The sequence below is a fragment of the Typopeltis vanoorti genome, chromosome 17 (assembly GCF_054136105.1).
Source record: "Typopeltis vanoorti isolate ZY-2024b chromosome 17, IOZ_Tvanoo_1.0, whole genome shotgun sequence".
Lineage (NCBI taxonomy): Eukaryota > Metazoa > Arthropoda > Arachnida > Uropygi > Thelyphonidae > Typopeltis > Typopeltis vanoorti.
This window is the reverse complement of record NC_143565.1, coordinates 21,289,054-21,306,901: the sequence shown is the minus strand read 5'-3', so window position 1 is coordinate 21,306,901 and position 17,848 is coordinate 21,289,054. Positions and strand designations below refer to the sequence as shown.

General features: G+C 32.0%; 1 protein-coding gene across 1 annotated transcript in view; it reads left to right on the top strand.

Annotated features, from left to right (window-relative positions):
* Positions 1-8,991, top strand: part of inc (BTB/POZ domain-containing protein inc) — a 90,556-nt gene extending 81,565 nt beyond the window's left edge. The window contains exon 6 of the mRNA XM_090407611.1: positions 7,767-8,991. Coding sequence (XP_090263737.1) covers positions 7,767-7,796 — 30 coding nt within the window. The 3' untranslated portion in view covers positions 7,797-8,991. The remainder of the gene's footprint in view (positions 1-7,766) is intronic.
* Positions 8,992-17,848: the final 8,857 nt, after the last annotated feature.

Below are 17,848 nucleotides of genomic sequence, written 5' to 3'. Positions count from 1 at the left end.
TGCAACTTGCATACAAAGGCTTGTAGGTTTGCTGTAAGTACTTTCTTTGCTGTTTCTATTTTTAGTCTGTATTATGCAGTCTTAAAAGTTGTTTATATTATGAAGTATTGAAATTTGTCTTATAATGTTGAAAAAGAGTGCTGTTTTGGCCATAAATAAGAAAAAAAAACAACACAATATTTGGAGGTTTTACAATTTATATACAGATTCAACCTTTGCAAAATGTAAAATATGCAAACAAAATATCTGGTTGATACTGAAAAAAAGGAAGTACACATTTGTCATTAATTTTGCAAAAACACGACCTTAGCAATGAATTTGTAAAACAAAATAGTCTAATATCAAATGACCAAATCTTAAAGGAAAAAAAAAATTAATCGAATAATCTTAAAAACAAAAATAAAACAAAATTTAGATGACAAATAGGAAAAATCTTTGCATGACAGTATGACCAGAATGATTGCATTGGATAACAGGCCATTACTGAACTGTTCAAAAAAGGATTTTCAAGGCTAATGAGCAAACTTATTCCACAGTACAATTATTTCTCAGAGAAAATTTCTTTTGACATCAGCTACCAGCATATTCATCAAAAGAGGTTTTTCAGAAACCAGATGTAGACTGCTCTGAAAAATGCTGAAAAATTCCTTTTCCTGCATCATAATTTATTATTTTTATTATTAAATCCACAGTTATTCTCTCTATTTCACAGTTTAAAATAAAAGTTCTGTTAATCTTTTTTTGTTGTTTGAAGAAATAAGTGCAATATTTTTTCTAATTTTTATGCTATATTATTTTTTAAATAAATGTTACCTGAATTAAATGGTAGTTTTATATTATGGATCCATCTATATTTTATATTAGTTTTGAAATTTTACCAAAGAGTTTATGAGAATATAACATTTTGAATTGGAGTTGCCTTGGCTTACATTATTTAACTGGCATGAACTCTGCCCAGGAGCCTGTACATTCACCTTTTATAGTGCATGAAATTTACAGTGCATGATTAGGTTTTACTGGCTTGACAGCCATTTTGAACTGTTGGTTTGCAGTAGAGACTGAGACCAAATTTCAAATTGCTATGTTCCAAAAACTTGGAGCTACAAGTGGAAATGAGAATACAAAAATTCTCATTCAGTACTATAGCAAAACTATGTCAGAAAGCTAAATTCATAAGTGAACTCTCAGTGGGTGCATAATAAAATATTAAAGCATAGAGCTGAGAGGCTTAAACTTGTCATAAGTAAGATGACGAAGTCAAGGATATTATGAATCCATCCATATTTTATAGACAAATGTAGAAAGGAACTTAAGTTTCTTTCAACAATTCTAAGTTCTGAAATTTTTTTAGAGAGCTTAAGAGAAAATTATGTTCTCAGAAACTAGTACATTTTTGAAACTTTTCAAGTTTCTTTCTACATTGGCTATAAAATATGGATGGATCTATAATATCCTCCATTTCAATTTCTCAGAGCCTGTGTATCTCAGTGGAAGTATGTCCACAGCGCTGGGCTGTCCGAAGAAAGTGTTCTAAGGTGTGGGTTGCCTACTAGAGGAACTTTTTCTAAACTTTTATTCGACTGGTTCCTGAATTAGTCAATCTTCAGCATGGGCAAGGGATTAGGAACCATGAGATGCCGACACTTGACAGCTGCTTCATTTCACCAGATGCCATGTATACTAATGATCGTCTTGAGCTACCGGTAGCCAATCTCTGTTTGGCTACTAGTGGAGATTGAACTGACCTCTCAGTCTCCAAAAGTTAGATAGGGCTGAAATGACTTCACCTACTCTTTATAGTGGAAATAAAAGGTATTAGCAAATTTATTTATTTATCAGTATCTCACTTATTCACAAATTCAAGCCTCTCAGCTCTATACTTGATATTTGACAGTTTTTAGGGAAAGCAAAAATTTTATTCTCTCTCTCTCTCTGTCTCTCTCTTTATCAAAAAAGAGCCTGAAAGTCTTCATTTTGGCAATGTAAAATAAACAGAAATAGGATATATATTGTTTCATAGTCATATATATAAAAACTTGGAAAGTTTTGAATCAAGACTAAAGAGCTTATGAGAATACAATCCTTGGCATTGGAGTTGTCTTCACTTTCACTACTTAAAAAACTTTCCAAGTTCATGTGTGAAATATGGATTGATCTGTATATTTTACAATGCTGAAATGAAGACTTTTAGGTACTCTTACTTTGATAAGTACTCTTACTCACCAACTGTTGTTCACTTATGAAAAATACAATTCTCTAACATAGGATTTGGTATTGAATGAGGGTTCTTGCTGTTTGAAGGCCTTTGATTGATCTGTGATAAGCCCCACAGTTCTGAGCATTTATCAAGTCAGTGCAAGCTAAGGAAACTTGGATGCTGAGGACTATATTCTCATAAGCTCTCTGGTGAATTTTTGAAACTTTCAGAGTTTGTGTGTGTGTTCAGCTATGAAATAAGGATGGTCTTTTCATTTTCACATGGTTACATGGAATGAAGTATTATGGAATGAATATTTGGTATTTGTTTATCACCCAAATCATGGTTTGGCACATCCCTAGTTATTATTCCTCTTTTCTGGGTTTCTTGACAATATGGAAGATGCAGAGAGGATCCAGTAGCAAGTGACCAAAATAGTGACTAGACTGGAATGCTCCGTGAGGATAGATTGAAGATTTGTGGATTACAGAAATTGATTGATTGGCTAAAGGGGTGTGGGGGAGATTTGATAGAGACATTAATTAAAGGATTTTGTAGTGTTGATACAGAGAAAATTTTTAGTAAATGTTTATGAATGCTTAGTTGGTAAACGAGTTCAAAGTGAAGGGATAGGTATTGTGCAAATGATGATTAATTCTTAGTGAAATGTTAGTGGGCCTTCTGCAGTGAGTTTGCAAACTCCAAGGAAGTGCCCATATAATAATCTTCATCCTCTTGCACATTCTGAAGTATATAAAGATCCTTGTGCTTGCAGCTTAGCTTACTTTGGAAAGACTGGTAGATCTGTTAACATTTTCCTTGAGGAACATAAAAATAAAAATGCATTCACCACCATCTATATGGCATATCAGTACTGGCAGATATTTGTTCACATGGGATTAAATAGAGGAAGACATTCGTGCTGCATAAGTCGCTTTATGTCTGAGAGACTGTTTCTGAAATTGGTATCAGCTTTGAAGCACTCCTCTAACTTCATCAAGTATGACTGCATTATATTGTCAAAGATCTGGGAAACAATTAAGAACATATTTAGCCTGAGTTCTCTAATTAATTTTAGCCAGCCCATAGAGGGTAGCTTTTTGAATTGTTTCTGCAAAACATCTAATTGAGTGCTGCGCACTTACTACAGTTGTAAATTTTCTACTCTAAAGATGCTGGTTAGAATCCAACTAAACCAACTAAAAAATTATTGAAGTCAATAATTTTTTTTTTTTCAGATGTCTGATACCATCAAGTGCTGTTCTTTCAACTGTTTAAACAATTTTAAACAATTTGCTTCCTTCATGATATTTAGCTACTTTTATGTATAACTTAGCTTTCGTATATCATCATCAAATTCCTGTACATCCCTGGAAAGATGTATAGGATACTATGCTAGTGTTACATAAAAAGTTTACATTATAACTAATATCTTACTGACAGGCTTCTGCCAAATTAGTCTGTTATCTGTCAGGATTCCATTACTGTCAGATCTTATATTTAAGTCTTCTAAGGCACTTCTGACTTCACCAATCCATCTGGATCTTGGTCACCCTCTTGGTTTTTTGACCTGCCATCATACATCAAACCAAACACCTGTTTTATTAACCTTTCCTTTCCAATTTTAAGTGACCATAAACTATCTGGAATTAGCTCTGCTCACACAAAGGCTTCTTATATTTGTCTATATTTTCTAATACATGCTGACTTACTAGACAGGAACTTTTTGCATTTATTCTTTCCGATGGACCAATTCTTTAGTTCTCATGTTCTCCATCGTTCTTAATTTTCTATCTTTGCTCACAGTTTCACATGCTTCTCACTGAGTCAGTCAACGTTTTTTTCAGTTGCCACTCAGTCTCCAAGGTTTGGTTCTTGTTATCAAACTCCTTTACTTTTTATTTTTTACATATATATATATAATATATACTTGTTTAAGTTAAGCGATATTACATCCCATATAGTTTCTTAGCCGAATAAGAAACTCAAAGAGTTTCATGCCGAATATAGTAGAAACTATATAAAGTTCGGCGATTCCAAGCGTAAGCAAATACCTGGATACTGCAGCACTGATCCCAAAGGGTAGTGCAAGCTGGGGCAACTCGTGGTAGAAGTGGAGCGAGCTCCGATCCCTATTCTTGATATTTGCCCATAATGTGAACGTAGCTCCTAGGAACTGTAATTTTTGTTCACATTATGAGAGAAGGTCACTACCCAGACCGGTTTCGACCTTTATTGAGGTCTCATCAGTGAGTAGCCAGACCTAGGTATGTCGCCGAATTGAAGCCTTTGGCTCTTCACATATCTAATAATTTATTAGAGCACCTCACGGCAATACTCGTAGAAGGGGTACAAGTTCTGTTCGCTACAAACTTGATATTAACTAGGTCTGGCTACTCACTGATGAGACCTCAATAAAGGTCGAAACCGGTCTGGGTAGTGACCTTCTCTCATAATGTGAACAAAAATTACAGTTCCTAGGAGCTACGTTCACATTATGGGCAAATATCAAGAATAGTGATCGGAGCTCGCTCCACTTCTACCACGAGTTGCCCCAGCTTGCACTACCCTTTGGGATCAGTGCTGCAGTATCCAGGTATTTGCTTACGCTTGGAATCGCCGAACTTTATATAGTTTCTACTATATTCGGCTAAGAAACTATATGGGATGTAATATCCCTTAACTTAAACAAGTTATATGTCGCCGAATTGAAGCCTTTGGCTCTTCACATATCTAATATAATATATACATTTTTTTTTTTTTTAATTTATACTTTACATCTGAGTTATCTGATTTTAGCACACTTTTTTCTTTTCACTTTGATACTTATGTATCTTACTTAGATGGTGGTGACTTCCTGTTTTAAATTCCCTATACATTGCTGAAGCTTGGATCAATCTGAGACATCACTGTTAACTGTGTCCAGTCATACCCCGACTTACGTAAATCCGGAGTTACACGGTTTCATATATGTACGTATTCCTGTCCAGCTTCATGCCTCACCACTAGTCGTATCTTTCTGGCACTGGCCGCATTTGCCAGTGTCGCACATGCTGTGAACAAGCACTGACGTGTTTTGCATGATCTCCATTCATACACAATTTTTATAGTCTACAAACCTTGCGATTGTTTAATGTTATGTTCTTGATAAAAATTTTATCACATAAAAAATTATAATGTCATCCAAAGGAAGCAAGTCCGATTCTTCTACAGCTAGCAAGAAAAGAAAAACATTGACTTTGGAAACAAAACTCAACATTATTAAGGATTTTGAAGTCGGAATGAAAATTTGTGAGCTAGCAAAGAAGTTTGATCTACAGGAATCCACAGTAAGAACAATCATAAAAGAAAGGTTTACAGATTTTGGAGGACATAGATTTTAATGAGGAACAAATTGTAGCCACAAGGTAAGGAATAAAAAAATCATTGGTTTGCTATGAAGAAATTTTGCGTGACATGAAAAAGACATTATGCCGTCAGACGAATCTATTAGATTTTATGAAACCATTGACATCGAAATAACTTTCTTTTTTTTTATGTATGCAAAACTACAATTATGATTATATTTCTTAAAAAATATAGGTGTTTTTGTAAACCTTTGGTCCCAGTTAACTAATATTTTGTATGTTTGTATGCAAAATTATACCTTAGTTACGCGAATTCGACTTACGTGCTTTTTGTTGGTCCCACCTACCGCGTAACTTCAGGGTATAACTGTATTTGTATATGTCCTTTGCATTATTTAAAAAACTTCTGTAATTTAGTTTGAACAGTGCTACGTGTTGTGAACTACCATAAAATAAAACGTAATGCATCTCTTTTGTATGTTAAAATATCAGGCACAAAGAAATGGAGTTACCTTGGCAGTTGTTTTGCACAATCACACTCCATAGTGTTTGACCTCCAGGTTTCAAAGATTTATGAACTCAAAATTCAGCATTTCAAAATCCGATAAATTTTCGCAAGTTTCACAAGTTTTCACAATCTTGTATAAACTACTCTGAGATGGGTGACATCACTGACATGTCAACTAAGCAAATGAATTGTTAAATAGAAAACTTTGTAGCCTGATTTGTATAATTATCATGTGTGCCCATTTTCCAAGTTGAAAATATGGCATGAAATGAAATGAAATAAACAATCAAGTGTTTATTTCATTTCCTGCTTTTTTGTGGATTCTGTGCCCAGGAACTGTAGTACATTAAAGCTTAAATACTGGGAGGATATCATGGAGCAGGGAGGAGTACATTAGTACCATGAATGAGTAGAAGGTTGAAGGCAGGAAGGAAGCAAAGAATCTTGTTAATGTTGGATTTGTGACTTCCAGCTTATATTGTAATCCTCTCCCCACTACTTTCTAAATCTGTTAAAGAAGTGGGGTTTGGGATTACAATAATCCCAAAATAGTATGTACTTGTTACAGTTTTGATTAACAGTAACAAGTACATACCCTTAAAGGTTATGCAGAATAATATGATATTCCAACACAATAGATTTCAATTCATTTCTTGTCAACAATTTTTTCTAAATTGGTCTGTTACTTATGGGGTCTCCAGTATAGTAGGTGTAGCTGAGGAAGAATTTTAAATGTAATTCTAGAGCTGTTTCAATGATTGCATGAGCTGAATGAAGTTGAGCATTGTCACAATGTAAAATAACTTAGAAAAATTAAACATGGAAACTTAAACTTATGTGAAAGTTTATTATCCATAAAATTTTGCCTGTGTAGGCATCCTTAGTACATTGAAAATGGAACAAAAATTCCCAATTATTAAAAAAAAATATTACAATCTTTGATTTTACAGCAGGTAGAAATCACCTGTGCCATCCTGCATCTTTTTTTTAAAAAAATAAAAAAATTAAAAGTTTACTCACTCTTTGTTGTCCTATTAACACTATAGTGGCACTTTTCAAAAATGATTCTTTAATCATAATTTTATATTGTGTTACGTTTTCAATTTACTGAGAATGCCCATGATACATAGGCAAAAATTTTACAGCTAATAAATTTATTTCAGGTAAGTTTAGGTTTCGGTGCTTAATTTTTTCCGAGTATGTCAGCTTACCTACCAATATTAACGCAATGTAAAATAACACCTTTTGAGAGCAGTCCTATGGCTTATACTGCATAATGTTGGAAAATATGTTTTATCATATTTTGCTAATATTCCTTCTGCAAATGAGGTGGAAACATTTTGCCAGTATTCCTAAAAAAAATTACCATCTGATTTGCAGTGCTTAATGTTAGCCTGTTTGCTACAACCAAACAATCAGAACAAATCCTAAATGTTTATGCCTTGTCTGTATGAGATAGAGCATTGGCAATGAAGATGAAGCATTTAGACTTCATCTACATTATACTTATATGACAACACTTTCTAAACGTGCACATTACTTTTCAATTTCCTTTTTGTTGATAAATTTTATACATCAGAGATAGTTCTAAATTAATAATCAGTATTATGATTCATAAATTTTTTAATTAACAATTAATTCTATTTTTTGTATATTAATTTTTTTATTAATTCTGTTATTTCTTATTAAAATGCAAATGTTGTTTACTCTTTAGGTAATACAACAAAAAGCAGCTCGTATGTGATGATGCATCCAGTGACACATCATTATGAGTGAATAGTCATAGTCAAGTGGAGCCGGCATCTGTGATAATGAAATGCACTGAGTGTAAGCTTAGCAAGATTGGAATATTTTCTGTTGTATTTCATCTTGCTGGGATTAACCTCTCATCAGAATGTTTTGTTTATGTAATATAGTGGATATGTAGCTCATTCCTTTATTTTTTTCTTTTTTCATTTTTTTTTTACATACCATCATTTAACCACTACTTACATATTAAATGTTCCATACGTCTCTAGATGAAGTAAAATTTTTTTGTTTCAAAACTGCAAGCTTTGCAAATGCAGTTCTGTCATAGCCAGTCATATGCAACCATTTATGATGTAACTGTAGTATATATTACAATCTCTTGAGATTCTACTTGTATTTATGTATCAGGGTACAGAGACAGGAGATGAGTAATGCACGATGGACCTGTGCAAAAATCAGATATGATGCACACCAGAATAACATTTAATTTCATATGATTGTGTAATCAAATGAAGTAATTCCTTAGGTTCACTTCTAACATTCCTTAAAATCGCATCAAGTAATTTTTGCTATTTTATTCTTTTTATGCATATAGAACTCATAGTCAAAATTTAAAGTTTTGGCCAAAAATAATAATAATAATTCAACAAATAATTTTTCTATCATTGGCCTGTGTCTTGTATTAAACTTTGAGTCTCCAGTAATTTTGCATCCAAAAAATGCATTTGATTATATGCAGTGGCATTTAGCCACAATGTACAGTAAATAAAATTCAACTTTTTGTTTATACTAATGATTAACATATATTTTAAAACATTATTATTAGGGAGGAAAAGCTTGCTAAGAAGAATTTCTTAAAAATACTTTATAGATAACAAATGATTTGCATACGGTTTAGTAACTTATAAAAGATTCGTTGGCTAGCTAGATGATTAAATAAAACCTTCTGGCTCCTTCAACTGCATGACACAATTTTTTTTTATTTAACAACTTGATTTGGCATTTTTGAATTCTGAATAATTAAAAAAATTTTAAGACAATTATTGCTTTTGAACTATGTTGGTAATCCTAAAATGTTTCCTGACATCTATTAGAATTCATAATGAAATCCTCTTTGGCTATACTGAAATTTCTTCTCAATAATAAATTGTTTTCTGTTCAGGACCCATGCAATGGTAAACATGTAGTTTTCTTGAAATATGAGTATTCAGATGAGTTTCATAACATGGATTTGAAAAATTTTACTTTCTGTTTTATATGAATTTCAAAGTATTTATTTTCATGAGGGATTAGAATTAATTTTAGTAAAATTAATTTTTTGTACTGTATTCTCTAAGAGTTTCAATTCTTTTTTTTTATTTTAGCAGTAAAATTATAAATTTTTAAACTTTATTATTTAAAGTTTAATTAATATCCAAATTAATACACATACTTTTAATATAATTTATAATATAAATTTATTATATGGGGCTTTTATAATATAAAAGCCCCATATGACAGACAATAAAGGTTTAATCTTACTTTCTGGCTGTTATCAACCAGTCAGCAAAGTGAACTTTATGTATATATGTATGTAAAATTACAGGGAATTTTTTTTTTTTGACAACATATTATTGTATTATTCTATTAGGAGGTATTTGTATATTATCTTTATTTAGCTATCTTAATTTCAGAATAGATGCTATTATGTGATTTTGTGTATGTGTGTGTGTGTGTGTATGCAAAAGTGAGAGAGAGAGAAAAATGTAGTTTTGTGGGTATATCATTGCAACAGATTTGTATAGTAATATTGGGAGGAGAAAATTAATCTTTCTTGTATTCCATGCTCATACATGTATAATTTTGTCATGCTGTCTGGTAGCTAGAATTTGAGACTGCCAGCTTTGAATGTTTAGGAATGTTATATCTGCATGCGTATTTGTATTTGATAAATACTATATGTTTAGTTCATGATATATTCAGTTTATTTTGTTGTTTCTTTTTGTAAACTTCAAAAAGGAGCTAATAATTCATTTTTATTACCTTTCTTTAGAATGAAATACTGTAGTATATTATGGCATGCTGTATAAGAGTTGAGCACATAAAATATATATTTTATAATAATACTTCATATAAATATTTCAAAGTATTACTTTTAGTAAGTATAGTATGTTTGACATTAATGCTTTTGATTTTCCTCCTTTATTTTATGTGATTTTAGTTTATTTTTTAAATTTCAGTTTCCAAGAAGATTATTTTTAATCATATGTGATTTTGTTGTTTTTGTACATTGAAATTCATGTAAACTTTCTTTGCACATCTGTCTGTTTTAGTATAAGGCTTTTGAAACTGTATTAGAAGGTTGTTTTAATGCTGAAAGATAGTACAAATAGATATCTGATATACCCACAGTGTTTTTTCAATTTAATTTCCCGAAGCTACGGCACTAATGATTTGGCTAGGATGAACTTTGCTGGTGGTAATGCTTTCAAACATTAAGTACTACTGATTTAACATATAATCTTGCTGATTAACAAATGAGTTTTTAATCCAGTTTTTGTTATAGATTCATTAGTAAATTCTCTATCTAAGATGATTCATCTGGTCCTAAGTAGAAAATCTAAAAATTTTTTTTTTTTTTTTTTTTTCATCCTGCAGAATAAACAACTGGATTGTTTTAATTCTCGGACTTGTTAATATTCATAATGAGTTTTGGTGTATTTTGGTTACTAAAAAGAAATCTGATTGGTCTTCAGAAACAAAGATGGAGAATGACTTTCAAGGAGCATTATGTAAATGCTAGTTCTTTTATAAGAGAAATCTTTGCAGTTAATAATACTGGTCAAAATTAGATGTCTTATACATCTGATAGAAATTACCATCTGCAGTCTGGAACTAGCACTTGCTCAAAACTAAGGTTTGGATAACAAACAATGTATTTGCTACCTGCTAGGAAAGATTTCATATAAATTAATACTGTTTCACTGAATTATTTCTCTCTTCAATCTTTTAATTTCCTGTATCTAAATTGCAAGTTTTATGGCAGGGTTTTAGCTTCTGCAAATTGCACAGCTCAATTGAAGAACACATTTGAAAGATAATATACTTGCCTCATAACTTAAGCTGTCTCAACATAACTCTAAAAAGATGTATGCAGTATGTTTTTAATGTGTCACAAGTACTTTGCAATTACCATTGTGTGAGTGTGAGTGAATTCTATTTTTTCCCTTAAGATTTCATTCACTTCATTAATGCAGAGAATATAAAATTATGACAGTGTATATGCAAATGATGCTTAACAGATCAGTGAACATATATAAGTTATCAGCTAGAGAGCAAAAGAGATCAATTAGTACAGAATTTATGCAGGACAGTTTACAAAGCCAGGGAAACATTAAATTGCTATGGAAGATATATCCTGTTTGCAGAAATTTATTCTCAGTAAAAATAAAATAAAAAAAACTAATACTACTACTGAATTTATCTGGATAAAAAAAAATAAACTGTAATAGCAAGTATAATCCTGGTTTCAAGAAATGGAGACCATTAAGCAATATTCTTGAAGGTGGAACTGTCTTATTAAAAGCAGTAATTAGTATGTGTGGTTGGGTGGGTGGGTGGGTGGGTGGGTGTGTCTATGTACACATATGCACAAATACCACCATTTCATGTAATGTAGGATGATCAGATATGTCATACCCAGAACTCTAAGTGGTCACCAGGGAACTTGGATATAATTATTGAAAAATTGCTTTGATGAATAAGTCCTTATTCCAAGCAGTTTGATTACTATTTCCTTCTAAAGTAAAAGACAAAGTTTTTAACATTGGATAAGCAACCCAGCAAATCTGGGAGGGAAGATTAAGTATTTTTGTTGTTGCTGTTTGCTTCTTTCTAACTGCACTTCAGTATTCCATCAGGGTCAGGGAGTAATTCAAAACCTGAATCATTTCTATGAGAGAGAGAGGATAAGATAGCTTTGTGAACATGATACCCCAAGGAACTTAGCGAAAAATATACAGTAAAGAGAGTGGATGGCATAATCATTTAATTGTTATATCTTATGATAAGATAAAGCAGAAACATTTGCTTTTTGTTTCACTTTATGCATCAACCATCCTAGTTGGCTGAACAGATAGTATATTTTTTCCATCCTACAGGTTGCAAATTCTCTCTTGCTATGGCACTAAAGAACTTTCTGGTAGTTCAGGCAGGAACTTATGCCTATTTTAGCATAGAATTAGAACACGGACACCAGAGGAAAAAGAAATGCTGACCTACAACATTGTTTTAAAAAGCTGCTCAGCTCAAATACACTTAAGATTACTCAGTTTTTTTGTCCATTGCAACCATGTTTTATGGCCATGCATATATGATCTACTCTTGATGCACTTTATTGATACTGTGTGAAGAACATATTATGAAAATGTAAATGATTAGTGACTTTCTACTTAAATAATTTTTACCCCAAAGTGGAAGAAGTCTTCAAAACTTAAGTAGATGAATTACTGTACATAATCCTGATAAAATATTATTACATGTTTACCATTGCAGGATTTACAGAAAGATGTTTGATGTGGATTCCTAATATGTTTCTCTGACAGATTAACCTTTGTTTCACTTTTCTCATATCATATTCTTTATGTTATAATTTTGATGTGGGAATTAGCAGCATATCATATTTTTCAGGCATATTAAAGGCAATGACATGTCTAGATTGCTAACACATGTTAGTGTCTCCATTGGCAGTAACAACATTCTGTGTCAGTCATTTAATACTGATTGTGACTTCATAATGAAAATCCTAACCACAAACACTAAGCTTGTGATTTACTATCCTTAATTGTTTTGAATATAGCCTTTTAATGAATTAGTAGCAACTTTTTAAAGTGAGTAAATTATGTTGTTTATTAATGTTTAACATAACTGGACTGGAATACTTAGTTTCCTAAATTTTAGATTTCGCTGCAGACCTTTTATTTAGGATTGTAGTTAGATGCAAACACCCTAGTATTGTCATTTTATGAGAATATATACATAAAATAGGAAATTTTACATGACAATTATCATGATTTCCTGATATATATCTGCTGAAAATGTACAGAATACTATGATAGTATTGCACAATTAAGTTCACCTTATTACTAGCTTGATATCAACAGCTTTCTTCCACATTCAGAAAGACTTTTTTTTTTTCTTCTTTGAGTAAGTGTATGTTTAAGATGTGAAAAAATGGGAAACAATGGGAAAAAATTGTTTTTTTTTTTTATATTTATATGTATATATTTAACAGGACATATGACACACCTAAGTTTAACTTATCTTATTAAGATAACTTTCAAATTTGAGAAATATGTGCCAAGAGAAACATAAAAAGACTAAACAATATATAACATGAAACCTGAACACTAAACTTCTAGACTTGATTCATGAATAGAAGAAGATCGGAGAAGAAAAAAATGCAAAACTGTGCACCTATACAGCACATCAGTGATGTAGGTTTTTGTACCCTCTTGTTGGGATTGATATTAAATTATATAGTAATTGGGATTGTAAACAATTTACCTCTCTCTCACACACACACATTGATATAAGCTGCATGACTTCATTTGTGAACTGCTGTCAGCACACATTACTGTATCTAGCAATAGTTTCTTAAATTTCAATTTGCTCACTTTGTAAGCTGCTTGTTTTTCATTTAAATCTTAATTTTTTTTTCTAGTTTTTGTTGAATCATATTAAGTTGTAGAAATAGAAGTAAAGTACTTGAGCATTATGTGGACATTGAAAGTTCAGATTTCATGGAACACTGAAGATAGGGCACAAATCCAGATTTAGACAAAACTGTTAATTGGTATACATTTAATGTAAATAAATGACAAAAAAAGTGAGGAGATTGAATTTGTTATTTGAGAGCTGTATATGTAGATAACACCAAGATTGAGTGTAGTAAAATTTTAGAATAGTTGCATGTGCATTTTTTGTACAAATGTTTTAGTATAATTATATAAATGTATGGTAAACATCAACTTTTCTCACTGCCTGGATTATCTTTTAAGCTTTGATTTAGTGTAATCATTATGTATTGTACAGGTCATTAATCCTAATTTGTACAGAAGAAATAATACAGCTGTGTATATGTCTTGAACATTTTCATCCCTAAACTTCTGCCAGATTCAAAGTTTTACTCATTAAGATCTTCATACTGCCAAATTGGATTTGGCTAGAATGGCAAAATTTAGGAAGTAAATGTAGTGTAGATTTTTTCTAGCCATGAAGCCAAACATGGAACATGTTATTTTTATGTGAAGTTTAGGGCTGAATGAGGGTGCTAGGCAGAACCAGCTCTTAGAGTACATTATGCTATAATCAGTCCAAAATCAAGCCATGTGAAAATTTTGTTACTGGTATCAGCTTTTGGGTACAAGAGATATTTGAAAAATAAGGTGTGATACTTGTGTTTGCTAGTATGCAAACACATGTATTTTTCAACATATAATCATCTTGCCTTTTAAGGCATTTCTGTCATCAGGAGATCAATTTATCCTTTTCCACCTGTAAAAGTAGCCAATGTTAAACTTCCTTTTGAACATATTAAACTGTGTCAAAGTGTCTTCTGGAAAGATGTTATTTTGGCAGACACACGTAAAAATATTTGAGGAGGTTGGTTGGAAGTTGACTATACACAAGATTATCCATCAGCAGCTTTGGTTTCAGAAATGTGTATATATACACTTGAATGGCAAAAAAGCAATTGACAGAATTATGCAAAACAACCAGTATCGGAATGATGCATGTTTTAACAATGAAAAAGAAATGGAAATTGGAAGTAGCCAAGGCTGCAGTGTAAGATGGATGCTCCAAAATCTCTCACTGATTGTGTTATATATGTCCTCTTATAAGTAAGGATAATTCAGTGAATGATGATGATGTAGCAAGATTTTTTCCCACTGGATTGAAAATATATTGCATTTGACAAATTATATTCTTATTTTCATCCTTATTTTACTGAAGTGTAAATAAAAGTTTTCATGTGAATTATCTTCATCACTACTATTCTTGTATACAGAGCAGTTGAGAGGGTATATGCTGTTACTGTACGTTATGGGATACAGAGCAACTTGATGAAGTTACCTGCTCCATATACAACAAGTCATTTCACATATTTTGTACAATGTATTCCTGTGGTAAAACAATTGTTTATCAAAATACAATTATAGGCCTTCAATATAATCTCCTTTCTTCCTTATCAGTTACCCCACATTTGAGTAAGTCTTATGTTCCTATTAGCAAACCTTTTTTGTTGTTGTGCTTGATAGGTCACTTCAGCAGAAACCATATAATTGGCAGTGAAGAGTGTTTCCAATAGGGTGGTGGTTTCAACTTAGTGAACAGATTCAAGTCTGGAAGGTTCATGTCAGGGATTATACATATGTAAAGAAGCACTTGTCATCCTGCTTTTTTGAAAGGTTCTGATTTTGTAAAACAAGAACACATCAGAATGAGCACGTGATGTTTTTGCTCAGCATAACTAACAGAGATGTGAAGGTGGAAACTGTTACATCATTCCACTGGCCACACATATGCAGTATGTAGAACTTTCAAGGTGACCCTTGTAGTAACCAAGTCTACTTAAAAATATTTAAAGTGCAATTATTTGTTTTCTTATGCTTGAGATGAAGAATATAAGATAATTTTTTGTCAACCATAATATACTGTCCCAGTGAAAACTTGCTACATTTATTTCTAATCTCTAGAGTACTGCAATAATATTGTAATAAACTGTTATGCCACTTGTATGTGAAAGTTTACTTAGACATAGCTGTCAGTATCCCACTGATGACAGTCACTATTCCTCAAAGTAATAGTGACTCACTATAATACAATATGCACACTCGAGAAGGTAGTGTGCATATATTATGGGATACAGAACAACTAGATGTGAATATCTACCATGAAAGCAAATCTTTTGTATGCTTACATTTGGAGAAAATTGAGATAAAAACAAGAATATAATTTTTCAAATATAGCATGGAGGGAGGGGGATTGTTGTGCAACACCACATCCTGTATCGAGAGTTCTAGGCATTTCTGACTAATCTTTGGATTCAGTTTCTCCATTGTTTGGGAGTTTCCCACAAAGCCACTCAAAAGAATGTCTTGATTATTCTGAAAGATCCTTCTAATGATTGGCCTTACAACGAGTGTGTTTTTTTTTGTTGGGGGGGGGGGGGGGGAGTATATTTCCAAGTCATCAGATCCTTTGTCATTTATCAGGTGAGATGATGCATCCACATCTTGTCTGCCACAGCATTTATGTTTATAAAATTGTCACCATCATAGTAATGAATCGGCAACTAAAGACACATCCTTAGATGTTGTCTTATGCAGTTTCATCAATTGTTTTTGCATGCACAGTGTAAAAACCAAACTGCTGATGGACATTGTGTACAGTTGACTCCAAACCACCAGTCTGCCATTTTCTCTTTGCCAACTGGCCAATGTGGATGCATTTCCACATTGGCCAGTGTCATCTCTCATGGTAGCACCATTTTGGTTAACATGTAGCTTTCAATTACATATGCAGGTTCATTGATGAAAGAAACACTTAGCAGTAGATAACTGTGTTGCCTTACTTTTCAGAAATCATTTGTATGTCATTCTTGTTTCCAGCAACATCTGTGCTTGATTTTGATCATGTTTATAGTGCAGAATATACTAGAAATTGTATGAGAAATTTGCAATTTTTTTATTAGTTCAATCTTAATATTGTCATTTTTATTTTTGTCTGTGCAGTTTCTTATGTGATTGTATTTAAACGATATAGAAGTTTCCGTGTTGTCCTCATCCTACCTGTGCCAAGAATGGTTCATCCAAAACAGTTTTGAATAAAAGGCTAACTCAGACAATTCTTATAATATTCTACTCCAGCTAATGTGTGTATTGCATCAATGTCTAGTTTAAATCATTTACTAGTTACAAAATCTGTCATCTTACTTTTTTTTTTATGTCTTATGCTCACTTAAAAAATCACTTTCTAAGCAATAATGTGAAGCAAAAGTTTTTTTTTTTTTAGTTCTGTATTATCTTGACTGTTTTGTACTTTTAGTTGTATTTCTTTCTTGTTGTTGATCATATGAAGTGTTTTGCAGACTCATTAAAGAATAAATTGGCCCTTGATGAATCATTCATACACTGTAGGCATAATTGCTATATACATAACAAAAATACTATATGGATATGTAGGGCATAAAAATATAGATGTTCATTTAGCTTCCTTTAACAAACCTTTTACCTAGAGTTATGTTGTTGGTATACACCACCAATCACACATTTCCTTTAGCACAAAATTAACCATAAAAGCATTTCTTTAGCATAAAATCTCAAGATATATCAAGATAGTAATCGTATCTTGAGAATTTTATACAGATTTATATATTATGGAATGTCTAAAATGCATTTGTCTCACTAAGAGTGTTGGTTCAAACCTAATTTAGGGACTTAGAGTAATACAAACATTTCAAATTCATTTGATGTATAAGGTAATTTGGCAATCACATTACTCAAAAACACACTCCATGTAAATACAGATTAGTGACCGCAGTTGATAGCTGGTCTCTATGGATAAACTGTTTTGTCATATTTAGACAAAAGCATATGGATATATCTATAGATGAAGTGACATTGGTGATTTTAAACCTATATATCTATAGAGGTGATTTTAAACCTACCTTTCAAACAGTCTAGAAAAAAATAAAATGAATACTATGTGGTTAAATGAATTTCGTTGCACACTATACCTTCACATTAAGAAGCTGAATGCGCATAAAACGGCGATCTCATTACTAGGTTTCCAAATTATGTAATCCTTGCTTGATCTATCAGTAACAATTACCTGTAATATTGTTTACAGGAAACTATGTTATTGTTTTCATCTATCAAAAACAAAACTGTGCGCATGCTTTTTAACTCAGCTCTATAAACTGAGAGGAATTGCCATTATTACAATAGAAATCACACCTCCTATGGAGCATAGTTTTCTTAACGTAGAATTCCTGGATACACAAAA